The 13,700-nt window shown below is 40.5% G+C and overlaps 1 protein-coding gene across 1 annotated transcript in view; it reads left to right on the top strand.

The window, feature by feature from the left end:
* The window catches only part of LOC124273921 (low-density lipoprotein receptor-related protein 1-like), a 188,903-nt gene extending 175,203 nt beyond the window's left edge, over positions 1-13,700 (top strand). Inside the window, 8 exon segments of the mRNA XM_046709263.1 lie at positions 368-532; positions 1,087-1,191; positions 1,640-1,757; positions 3,946-4,068; positions 5,159-5,241; positions 6,111-6,198; positions 8,943-9,078; positions 9,623-13,700. Of these exon segments, the coding sequence (XP_046565219.1) occupies positions 368-532; positions 1,087-1,191; positions 1,640-1,757; positions 3,946-4,068; positions 5,159-5,241; positions 6,111-6,198; positions 8,943-9,078; positions 9,623-9,796 (992 nt within the window). The 3' untranslated portion in view covers positions 9,797-13,700.

The raw sequence follows: 13,700 nt of genomic DNA, 5'->3' as shown, positions 1-13,700 counted from the left end.
AATGTGATACAGGTCCTAGAAATTGATCACTCTCGTTGTTCGAAATCCACAAACACAGGTACTGACCAACCTAGAAATATAATTAGGGCAAAGAAGGATTTAAACCCTTGATCATATGTTTCCAGCAGGCACCTTGTCAAGAACAAAGTACAATGTTTAATAGTATGGGGCATTTGCTCAAGATTGTATGTTGATGTTGAGGAGAGTAAGTTGACTATTTGAACTGTTACCTGTGTTGACAGACATGAATTAGATTGATAGGTGCTTAGTTCATAAACCTATGGCTTGTTGGCTTCAGAACAAGGGCACGAGCCATTTCATTATATGGTTCTTGATGTTCTTCACCCTGATGTCTAATTTGTTGCAGGTCACCGCTGTGAGCAGTGTGAGGACATGTTCTGCTACAACAGCGGCATCTGTAGAATGGACAGTCAAAACAGACACATATGTAGCTGCCCAAAGAACTTCGACCCGTCATTACAGTGTACAGAACACACGTGTGACTTCATGTGTCAGAACAACAAGGCATCAGGTCTGTCAACATTACGTGCAGGGTACATGGTGTACTAGTCTGGAATATATGATATAACATCACTGCAAGTAGGATATATACAACACAACAAGTAGGGGATACATGTTATAACAACTAGCATCATGTAGGGATAGGCAACACAAGTATGGTATATATGTTATGACAACTAGCTTCATGTATTGATATGCACCCCAAGTAGTGGATACATGTTATAACAACTCTGGCACCATGTAGTGATATAAGCACCACCACACTAGTTGGGAATATACAATACCTGTTGGGGATATTTGATGTACCAACATGACCAGCATCCTGTAGGGAATATAACTTATAACACTAGCATCACTGGATACATGATATGCAAGAGCATAGCGACAAATGTACGAGTAAGTATTGTTTCTCGAAGCTTTTAGCAATATTTCAACAGAAATTGGTGTCACATTATATTTATGTGAGGAATTGAGCCGAAGGCTTCATCATGGCAAGCAAATACTTTCACCCCTTGGATGACATTTGAAAATGTACATGGTGCTGACTTGACACTTCTCCTTCAGATCGATGTGTATGTAACGACAAGTGTCCCGGCCCTCCCCCGGACTGTGCCAGCATCAAGCCCACCTGTGCCGACTTCTGTAAGAATGGGGGAAAATGCACATTAGGTAAGTCTTCTTGGTGGTTGCTCCGATAGGTAGCCACAGCAACCCCTTTGAGACATAGCTACAGATACAGGGAGCCACAGCTCAGAGTAGAGTTGTGCAGAGGCAAGGAGCCGTAGCTGAAGATGCAGTTACTGACTTCCATTGAGTGGCTTCCTGTTTGAACCATATAATACACACATGCAGGCATCTGGAGAAGCCTACATTGTCTTGTTCTAAATTCTCTGCAGGTACAGGTGGAATCTTAGACATGAACCAGTATCGGTTTATATATGTATATTACATACCAGAGTTCCTGTTTCGGTATCCATGACACAACCTGTAGTTACTTAGCACAACATAGCTTCTAAATTGTTTTGCCATGTATGTTTATGGAAATCTATATACACTGAAACAGGAACTCGGGCTCCTTCAGTGACTGCTAACAATGATGAGATTATGTTATTTACAGTGCACCAAAAGCCGACCTGTGAGTGTAGCAGTGTACACAAGGGCCCGACATGCGACAGATGTCTATGTGCTCCGGGCGGGGAGTGTATCCGTACCCATGATGGCCAGTACAAGTGCAGGTAACACCATGGAGTAATCTCCCCTTGGAATGGTTTGATTTCAGATTAGTTGTTAGGGTAGTTGCACATTACTAAAAATAGCACTTCATTATTGCCATAGTCTCCATATTTAAGTAACAACTGGTGAATAAGATGTCCACTGGTATCAAGGGCAGTGGAGTAGCCCAGTGGTGTAAGCACTTTCAGTCACCATACTCAGGCCCGAGTTCAAATCCCCTTATGGGTATATGTGTGTGAAACCCTGTCTGGTGTCCCTGATTTAGATGTTGCTGGAATATTGGTGATGTAAAACCAGGCTCACTGATGTGATAGGTTAGTGGTTAATGCATTCACTCATTACTGGAATACTCCCAGGTTTGACTCCACTCGGAGGTGCATGTAATGGAACATGGCCTGTGTCTGTGGCAGCCATCATGTTTTTGTGACAGATGTTATTATGCTAGTAGAGTTGTAATCTCACCAGCTCACTATCCTCAGAGTGAGTGAGTTCAAGTTAACACCGCTTTTAGCAATATTCCAGCAATATCACAGCAAGGTCACCATTATTGGACATTACACATTGTACCCATGTGGAGAATCGAACCCAGGACTTCAGTGTGACAAGCAAACGCTTTAACCATAAGGCTACCCCACCGCCCCAACTTTCCTAAGAAGATTAGGTGGCTTGAATCTCTGTATCATATTCCTCTTGTCTTCTGTGTGAAAATTGTTCAGGATGTTTGTCATTACATATATCGTAACCTTCCATTTCTGTGAACATGTCAGCCTGATTTCAGAAAACATTTCTGTCTCATTGAACAACTTTTGTTTTCAACTTGTTTGCTGTGATTTATGATTTGTTAATGTTGTACTGATGTCCTTGTTTCTGATAATTCCTGTGAATACTCCATATTTCTCTTGTTAACATGTTCTGTATGTTTGTATGTTTAATCTTAACTTTTCTATGTGATGTGGTTGAGGGCATGTTGTTGTAATTGTCTGTCCATCATGTTCAACTAACTCGGTGTGAACTTATCTCTTGGTACCTCGCCTGTAGTCCATCCATCCACGATCATTTCACTAAATGTTTCTCTCTCCCCTCCCAAACCATAGAAAATATCAGTAGCTTTTTCTGTTGTCATTGTCTCGCTAGTGACACCAAACAGATTACTCAGCTTCCTTGGGATTTTATGGTATAGATGGTTTGGTCAGAGATGATCCTCACTTCATTTTGAAAAATTCAAAATTGTCACCACCACCACAGGACCTCTAATGAAAAATATAGCCTGTGCTCCAATATCTTCTCCTCCAAGACCATGGAACATACTGGTTTGAAATGATAATGGGGTGCCCTTGAACTATAAAGTCCACCGTTATCTCAGCAATCAGCAACAGGCTCAGCCATATGTTTTTTCTACTTAAAAGATGTCCTATAAATATTGAAGTAATCTTTCTGGCTTTAGAGTGCAAGGTCACAATTTATAGTAATTCAGCACAACTAAATCCTTCAGAAACTGTTATGATATGACCTTCTAGGCACATTCTAAAGCAGGAAACATAAGTAAAAGGTGAGGGTTGTCTGACTTTGAAAAGAAAGTAATCAGATGAAATACACAATGCCATTTTAGAAAGTGGTCAAATGTAACATATGTTATATTTGGGATTACACTTTCTCAGTAAAGTACAGATTCTAGTACTTTTTTGGGGTTGAGTCCCATCCGGGATTCGAACCCACACCCTCAGAGTCAGGCACCTAATCGCCAGCACACAAAGCACGCCAGAACGCCGCGGTGGCTGAGCGGTCTAGGCGTCTGACTTTGTATGCTGGCAATTGGGTGCCTGACTCTGAGGGTGTGGATTCGAATCCAGAATGGGTCTCAACCCATAAAAAGTACTAGAATCTATACTTTACTGAGAAAGTGTAATCCAAAATATAACATGTTATAAAAGTAATCAGAGTTATGAAATATGTAAATTATAAAAAATTTAATGTAATTGAAACTGACTACCTTTATTTCTTACCTTAAATGACATGCTTATAATATAGATGTCTTTCTCATGTATTTTGACATTTTGCACAGTCCTGACCTATTTCACAATATCAATTTCATATTATTTATTCTTCATTGACACATGTTGTAATGGTTGAAGGTGAGCTCCAGTGTCGGTTGTGTGTGTGACCTCTGTCTGTCTGTCTGTCCACTAACAGGTGTCTGTATGGTCATGTGGGGCTGCACTGCCAGCATGCATGTGCAGGTGTGTGTCGCAATGGAGGGAAGTGTGCCGGCTGTCACCTCGGCCCACACAACAATGCCACCTGTCAGTACTGCATGTGAGGCTCTTATTTGTCTCTAGATGTTTCATATCCGTGGCGGTCAACTCACTTTAAAAGTCAAGTTTCCACCCATGCCAAATTAGTCTGGAATTATGGAGTAGTATTTTGGCTGGATTAATGAGTCTTATCAGTTCTTTGTATATTGGAGGAACATAGAAGGAACTACAATATACATGTACATAATGAAATTCCAGCCTGGGTTGATATGGGGGGAAAAGTCTGCTTTTAAAGTCAGTTATCTCCCTTGCCTTGAGAAGCACTGGCATTGCTACAATCATTCCATAATACACGCTTATCTCAGACGCAGAGAATCTCGTCAAGGATCCTGTTTCGCAAAGTGAATCGTATACACCAACATTTTCAGTGATTATAGCTGTGCAACTAGCGTTATTAGTAGACAAAGATATATAAGTAGATCTTTGTTATGTGCACCTTGTTATTCCTACAAATAAATTAATCCAACCTGGATATAGTTATTCATATTCTTAGACATATAAGGTGATCACAGCTTGGCACCGTTATTCCTGTCTGTAATTATCTCAATTGCTATATTTCATCATAAACATACAAAGTCATTGTGGCTCTACAACCGTCCTAATGCCAGCACTGTGAAACTGACCGGGTCTACTCATAGCACGTGTGTATTGTGGTCCATGTTTTGTGGACACTGTGGATTGATGCAGTCCAGTAACGCACCACGCTGGCTGCTGCTGCTGCCGCCCTCCATGCAGTCTAACCAGTTTCTGGCATTGAAACCTAGATCTAGTAACATTCACTGCTTGGCTTGGGCTTCCTTAACAACTAATAATCATGCACTAATCACGTTTGCTGAGGTGAAGGATTTCAAATGTGTATTTATTGACACAGCTGCATTTCTGTTACATCAGGGGTGGTGGCAAAGCCTAGTGCTTAAAGCATTTGCTTGTTATGCCGAAATCACAGGTTCATTTCCCCCACATGGGTACAATGTGTGAAGCCCATTTGGGGTGTCCCCCAACGTGATATTGCTGGAATATTGCTGAAAGCAGCTTAAAACTAAACTCCCTCACTCACTCTGTTACATGAAGATAATCCTGTTTTGTTCCAGCTGTAAGGAAGGCTTCACAGGGACTTTGTGTGAAGACAACGGGATAACCAAACCCATCATCCACCAGCCCCGCACTCCCCTCAGTGAGTTACCTCTTTTGTAAACATTGTCACGCTCCACAGGATGTTATATAGCTCGGTTTATCAGTTACCACACTGTCATGTTGTCACACCCTGTATGACGTTATGACTTATATCCCAGTTTATCAGCGACCACAATGTCATGTTGTCACACCCTGTATGACGTTATGACATATATCTCAGTTTATCAGTTACCATAATGTCATGTTGTCATACCCTGTATGATGTTATGACTTATGTCTCAGTTTATCAGTTACCACAATGTCATGTTGTCATACCCTGTATGACGTTATGACTTATGTCTCAGTTTATCAGTTACCACAATGTCATGTTGTCACACCCTGTATGACGTTATGACATATCTTAAGTTTATCAGTTACCACAATGTCATGTTGTCACACCCTGTATGACGTTATGACTTATATCCCAGTTTATCAGCGACCACAATGTCATGTTGTCACACCCTGTATGACATTATGACATATATCTCAGTTTATCAGTTACCACAATGTCATGTTGTCACACCCTGTATGACATTATGACATATATCTCAGTTTATCAGTTACCACAATGTCATGTTGTCACACCCTGTATGATGTTATGACATATATCTCAGTTTATCAGTTACCACAATGTCATGTTGTCACACCCTGTATGACATTATGACATATATCTCAGTTTATCAGCGACCACAGTGTCATGTTGTCACGCATTACTCCTGCCAGCTTCCTCTGTCTAAAGCCTACACTCTGCCACATGGAACTGACAGTGATATAACACAACTAGCGACCAAAGTATTTACTGAGACCTTTATATTCCTTGAGTCTGTAGTAACTGTAATGATGGTGGTGACCTATCATTGTCTCCCCCAGACCCACTCTACATCATCATCCCGGCGATAGCCCTGGTCCTGGTGCTGCTCATCATCCTCGGCATCGTCTTCTACCGGAGAAAACGGAGGTATGTAATGTCAGATCAGGGGAAGGTATGTAATGTCAGATCAGGGGATCAGGAGAAGGTATGTAATGTCAGATCAGGGGATCAGGAGAAGGTATGTAATGTCAGATCAGGGGATCAGGAGAAGGTATGTAATGTCAGATCAGGGGATCAGGAGAAGGTATGTAATGTCAGATCAGGGGATCAGGAGAAGGTATGTAATGTCAGATCAGGGGATCAGGAGAAGGTATGTAATGTCAGATCAGGAGAAGGTATGTAATGTCAGATCAGGGGATCAGGAGAAGGTATGTAATGTCAGATCAGGGGATCAGGAGAAGGTATGTAATGTCAGATCAGGGGATCAGGAGAAGGTATGTAATGTCAGATCAGGAGAAGGTATGTAATGTCAGATCAGGGAAGGTATGTATCAGGGAGAAGGTATGTAATGTCAGATCAGGAGAAGATCAGGGAAGGTATGTAATGTATCAGGAAGGTATGTAATGTCAGATCAGGGGATCAGGAGAAGGTATGTAATGTCAGGGGATCAGGGGATCAGGAGAAGGAGAAGGTATGTAATGTCAGATCAGGGATCAGGAGAAGGTATGTAATGGTATGTAAGGTATGTCAGATCAGGATCAGGAGAAGGTATGTCAGATCAGGGGATCAGGAGAAGGTATGTAATCAGGGGGGATCAGGAGAAGGTATGTAATGTCAGATCAGGGGATCAGGAGAAGGTATGTAATGTCAGATCAGGAGAAGGTATGTAATGTCAGATCAGGGGATCAGGAGAAGGTATGTAATGTCAGATCAGGAGAAGGTATGTAATGTCAGATCAGGGGATCAGGAGAAGGTATGTAATGTCAGATCAGGATCAGGAAGGTATGTAATGTCAGATCAGGGATCAGGAGAAGGTATGTAATAAATCAGATCAGGGAGAGATCAGGAGAAGGTATGTAATGTCAGATCAGGGAGGTATCAGGAGAAGGTATGTAATGTCAGATCAGGGGATCAGGTATGTAATGTCAGATCAGGAGAAGGTATGTAAGTCAGATCAGGAGAAGGTATGTAATGTCAGATCAGGAGAAGGTATGTAATGTCAGATCAGGAGAGAGGTATGTCAATATGTCAGATCAGGGTAGAAGGTATGATCAGGAGAAGGTAATGTCAGATCAGGGGATCAGGAGAAGGTATGTAATGTCAGATCAGGAGAAGGTATGTAATGTCAGATCAGGGGAGCAGGAGAAGGTATGTAATGTCAGATCAGGAGAAGGTATGTAATGTCAGATCAGGAGAAGGTATGTAATGTCAGATCAGGAGAAGGATAGGGGAGAAGGTATGTATGTAATGTCAGATCAGGAGGATGAAGGTATGTAATGATCAGATCAGGAGAAGGTATGTAATGTCAGGAGAAGGTCAGATCAGGGATCAAGGAAGGTATGTAATGTCAGATCAGGAGAAGGTATGTAATGTCAGATCAGGGGATCAGGAGAAGGTATGTAATGTCAGATCAGGAGAAGGTATGTAATGTCAGATCAGGAGAAGGTATGTAATGTCAGATCAGGAGAAGGTATGTAATGTCAGATCAGGGGATCAGGAGAAGGTATGTAATGTCAGATCAGGAGAAGGTATGTAATGTCAGATCAGGAGAAGGTATGTAATGTCAGATCAGGAGAAGTATGTAATGTCAGATCAGGAGAAGGTATGTAATGTCAGATCAGGAGAAGGTATGTAATGTCAGATCAGGAGAAGGTATGTAATGTCAGATCAGGAGAAGGTATGTAATGTCAGATCAGGAGAAGGTATGTAATGTCAGATCAGGAGAAGGTATGTAATGTCAGATCAGGAGAAGGTATGTAATGTCAGATCAGGAGAAGGTATGTAATGTCAGTTCAGGAGAAAGTATGTAATGTCAGTTCAGGAGAAGGTATGTAATGTCAGTTCAGGAGAATGTATGTAAGTCAGATCAGGAGAAGGTATGTAATGTCAGATCAGGGGAAGTTATGTAATGTCAGATCAGGGAGAAGGTATGTAATGTCAGTTCAGGAGAAGGTATGTAAGTCAGATCAGGAGAAGGTATGTAATGCATATTCCAGCTATATGGCGGTGGTCTGTAAATAATCGAGTCTGGACCAGACAATCTAGTGATCAAAAGCATCTAGTGATCAACAGCATGAGCATCGATCTGCACAATGGGAACCGATGACATGTGTCAACCAAGTCAGCGAGCCTGACCACCCAATCCCGTTCGTCGCCTCTTACGACACGCATGGGTTACTGAAGATCAATATTCTAACCCGGACCTTCATGGGTAGGGGAGAGGGTATGTAATGTCGGGGATTGGGCGAAGGTATGTAATGTCGGGGATTGGGAGAAGGTATGTAATATTTGAGGGGACACATGTAATGTGTCCATAATGGGTATCTGGAGTGTGAATGCCACAGGTGGGGAGTTGTGTGGAATGTATGTTGTCAGGATGAGGTAGGTAATGATCGCAAGAGGAGTGTACACAGAATATCAGATGGCAGGTATGTAACATTGTAGAACCTTCTAATGCTAAGGGAGATGCAAAAGGTCCATTTGAGGAATGTCAAGGCGCTTTTTTGTAAAATATTTTGTGGTTGTAATTGGAAGTCTTCTGAGAATTCTGTTCTATTAACCTGAATGCCAGCCATTGATTCTATATCACCCACTACATATACAGCTGGCCCTTTTCACTGTGAGTTACAGGATGTACTTGTGTGGTAATGTGAAGTACATCTTTGTTTCAGGATGGAGCAGTACGGACACAAGAGGATGAAGGAGCCCAACAGGATGGACGTGAAGAACCCCATGTACCTGCGTCACGAGGAGGAGCCGGATGAGAGAGACCCACTCGGAAATAATCCAATATTTAGAGGAGATGCTGTAAGTGACATTATACCACTAGGGTGCATTATATCCAATGTTTGGGCAGGTTGCTATTGCTCGTAATGACCCAAGCACCAACAACATGCCAAAGTCTGATGATTCAGTCAAGATGACTGAGGGGGAAACTTAGTCCGCAAGTTTTTGCGTTGTTATACAAATCCATGACCAACATGGTATAAGTGAGTTAGCATCCCTCCTCTGTGGATACAACAAGGGCATTTGTTTCCATTGATCTTTCCTGTCTTTCACCATACTCTTGGAAAAACAAAGGAAAGGACTCTTATTACACACTTTACAGTATGGTGAAATTCAATTGAGCTAAAAGTACAATCCATGATTCTGAAAGTTGGTTTAAATAGGTTGGTCATTGCTAGTGTTTATGAAACATTGTAAGACATTAATTGATCTGGATTTGGGCACAATGAGATTATCTTGTGTAGAATTAACACTAGGATATGTTGTAACGTTAGGGAATTCAGTAGTCGCTATATATGTATTTTTGTTCTCAGTTATTTTGACTGATGACATTATACTGTTTCAGTCTACAAACTTTGCAAATCCAATGTACGACGTGTATAACACAAGTGAGAGCATGCAGATGCTGCTTAACCAGGAAGTGGTGCCTGACAGCGAGGAGAACCAGCTGTTAGAGGAGGGGTCGAATGTGCTCTACTTTGGAACAGGTGATAACGCAACGAAACCGGCTAAAGCATGATGAAGAACATGTTTGAGGTGTGGCGATTCTGATTCCTGGAACCAGACTAGAGTTACAATCAAGACATGACTTGCCAAAGTGCTCATATATACATATATATAAATATATATATATATTTATTCAAAGGACAACAGTGAAGGTTATGTGACCTTGACATGATCTTTCAGGGTCAAGGTGACAGTGTCTGTGACCTCTTGAGATGTGATAGATGCAGTGAAGCGCTAACAGGGAGTATATACAACTGTGATCATTGACTTTGTATCTATGGTTGTGATGAAACTGCTTCAGATCAAAAGGTCAAGGTCACATGGTTGACCTTAGAGGTCAAAGTTTGGGATACTGCTGCTACTTGTTCCAGTAATGGAATTGACTAATTCTATGGTTTATTTTATATGGATATAACCTTATTATTTACAAATTCAGCTACAGCAGTTTATGATTATCTTGAGGATCTGCAATTGTTAAACCTTTAACAAAACAACTATTTTTATAACTTTTATATGACTGTTAGATCATGAAGGTAGTGTTTTGGTGGGACTGAGGTGCGTACACAACAGGTCGCGGTAGGCCACAGCAAATTATCACTTGTTCCACTAAAGCTTAAGTCAGGACATCAGATGTTTTAGTTAGTGGGTCATCAGATGTTGATTATAAGATTGATTAATTACTAGGCTGTCAGTTGTTTTTAATTACTAGATCGTGTTATGTGTTACTTACTAGATCATTTGTTTTAATTACTAGGTCAGATGTATTAATTACTTGGCCATCCAATGTTTATTTACTCAGTCATGTTTTAATAGATAGGTCAGATCTGTGATTATCCGATTATCTGATATTTTGATTACCTGATTATCAGATGTTTTAATTACTCAATTATCCGATGTTTTAATTACCTGATTATATGTTTTAATTACCCAGTTATCAGATGTTTTAATTACTTGTTTGCCAGATATTTAGCCAAATTTTTATGAGACAATTTAATCAGAAGTTGACAGATAATATCTAATCTAAATTCCTCGCCAAATGTTTTGATGCTCTTTCAGACAATAGTGATGAGAGAATTTACCTACACTAGTTGCTAGGAAGTAGTTTCTGTTGCTGGGGAATACTGAAGATAGTCTTGCAAAGATGTTTGGGGATGAACGACTTCTCAGTTTGTTGTGTGTTTGGGGGGAACAGTTTGCAGAAACATCCTCCGAGATGATGAGGTCAACCCCCAGAGGCTATCGACCTGTGCTTGTTCATGTTTTAATCTGAAATGCATTGTTTGCTTTATCTAGTAATTGTACAATTTGACAGGGCATTTCTTGTAAATACTTCTTTTTAGGCAAGTCATTCTATATTCTATACAATTCCATCATTACTAGAAAAAGTTCTTAGTACAAAGACTACAAAAATGCAGTTGTTTCAGACTTTGCAAACAGTTGTTTTTCACCGACAGTGTGGACACGAGACTGTTCAGTGGGTCTGCTGTATGTGTTAATGTGGCCGAAAGCTTTAATTAAATCACTGTGTTCTGTCTTCCCATCTTTCTGATGCAGCAGTTGAATCTTAATTACTAAGTGTTTCTTTAAGTGTATGAGATCTGTGCCCTACTTCAGGTATCACAAAGATGTTTTCTTATCTATTTTTGTACATTTGATTGTATATAAATAGAATATGTCCAACAAGATTAACCATTCATTACTAGAATTGACTGAAGGAAATGGACATTATTTTTGGTTTGAATGCCAGTATTATGATAAAACTTTAAGTTTGTTCGATACACAGGAAATTTATGTAAAGGCTTACAGGTGATTGTGTAGTTAATCTGAGATTCATTTACCGTAGATTATATCCTGAAAAATTGGTTGTAATTAGTGCCGAGTTTTGTAGCTGAATACCTGGACTTGTGGCAGTCCGTCTCGCCATGGAATTTCTGCAGTTTTTCCGTGGAGTTTCCGCAGTTTTTCCGTGGAGTTCCCGCTGTGTTTCCATTGGAGTTTCCACGGTGTTTCCACGGAGCACTCTGAGGCAATGAAGCATATCATGTGTTTGTGAACCTTGTTTTATTGTTGCATATTATGTATAGATTTATCTGTAAATATTGTATGTGTACATAGCAGTATCACTCTTTCATTCATGGTGACGTGTATGTGTTTGTAGAGTCAACTCCCATTAGTATCTCGCTTGTACCCATCTTTCCTTCTTCCTTAGGGTGCTGTGAGGGAGCCAGGTAGGCAAGTGGTTAAAGCGTTCACTCATCACACCGAATGCTGGGGTTCAGTTCCCCACTTAAGTACAATGTATGAAGCCCTTCCGTAACATTGCTGAAATTGCTAAAAGCGGTGTTCAACCCAATCACTTGCTAACCCATTACCGAGGTGTTTTCACAGGTTAATGATATGGGAGGTGAGGCTTACTGTAGTTGGAGCCCTTAGCGGCATGTAGACATCTTCATATCTTTTACTGTATAATGAAATCCTCACGATGTCTAAAGTCATTAATCTGATTTGTAAAACAACTGATTGCAGTAGCAATGATGTCATTGATTGTGCAATATTGGAATGAAATGACTTCATTCGTTCATTCAAACTAGACATCATTTCCTTGTAGTTCCCGTTCAAGCCAGACATGCTTTGGGTTTGAACCGTAGGAATAATTACAAGCCCTGGATGCAGGTCCGAGCTCCAGTGGCACTGCTAGTCCAACAGTTGATGTGAGTCACAGCTAGCTTAATTCTTGTAAATGGTAGAAGCATTGGCTTTGCAGCTCGGCCTGCTGCTACGCATGTAAGTTGAACATATTTAGTGTGGCGAGAATGAACGTGTGATGCTCCCACGTGTCAGAACATGAGTTGTACATACAAAGGTCTTGTACTTTACTAATGACTGTTATCATCAATTTCATTTGCCATCATGCATTGTCAAATCTTTTCGATATATATATATATATGTACTCTGTGACAAAGTAATCCTATATGAGTCGTGTATTTGCAGCGTTTGTCAACATTCCATCAGCCATTTTATACTTTGTTAGTTGTATTTTATATCATTGTATTATGTTTAGTTGAAGATCTTGGTACCTCACTGGCCATAAGTTGAAACAAAAGTCAAATATTGACATTTTTAGCTGCTCTTGTTGCGAATTAGTTTGCTTTACCACAACAAATTAATAAAGTGCTTGTCGTCATTTGGGGGCGAAACTGAGAATGTTTATCTTGGCTGGGTGTCCTGTTGTTCGGGGTTTAGTGTCAGGGTCAGAATGGAATGAAGTTTACAGGCTCTGAAGAACATTTACAGGCCAATTTGGTTGGTGTCTAGTAGCCAAGTTGTATAAGCGTTGGCTACCTACACTGGAGGCCTGGGTTCTGGATGTGATGTGGCTGGACAAAACAGCTTAGACAAATGAACAGCCCATCTCTTGCATTTGGCTATTTTAGACTTGTATCGGACACAATTTATTAGTTTGTTGTGGATGTTGTTTAGTCTGGTTGTGTGCTTGGTGCAGTGACAGCCTAGTTTACAAAATAATGCAGCTATATTTCTGACTATGCTTGAAATGTTGTCCACGCTTCTTGGCTATTTAAATTCAACATGGTAATGTGGTGGATTCATTGGGTCGTCACGGTTACTGCTCACATTCTGCATAATATGACATCACTTCCAGCAAGAATCAAATTGAATCCTACTTTCAAGCATGGTCATGTGTCAGTTAACTAGGCTAATTTTGAGGTTATGTTGCAATGTTTTACTGAGAGTTCCTATTGTCCTATATGTGTAGATTTGTCCAGGACTCAGATTGTATTGATAATGGTCGAAATCAGTATTGCCATTTCAGAGAAATGGTCTCTTAATGTTATGCAAGAACTATTGTCAGATCTTCCTATATCAGTGATGGTGATTAAAACAGTGATATACTATCA

The sequence above is a fragment of the Haliotis rubra genome, unplaced genomic scaffold (assembly GCF_003918875.1).
Source record: "Haliotis rubra isolate DU_JTF1 unplaced genomic scaffold, ASM391887v1 Scf186, whole genome shotgun sequence".
Taxonomy (NCBI): domain Eukaryota; kingdom Metazoa; phylum Mollusca; class Gastropoda; order Lepetellida; family Haliotidae; genus Haliotis; species Haliotis rubra.
The sequence above is the reverse complement of the archived record's forward strand: the minus strand, read 5'-3'. Positions and strand labels throughout refer to the sequence as shown.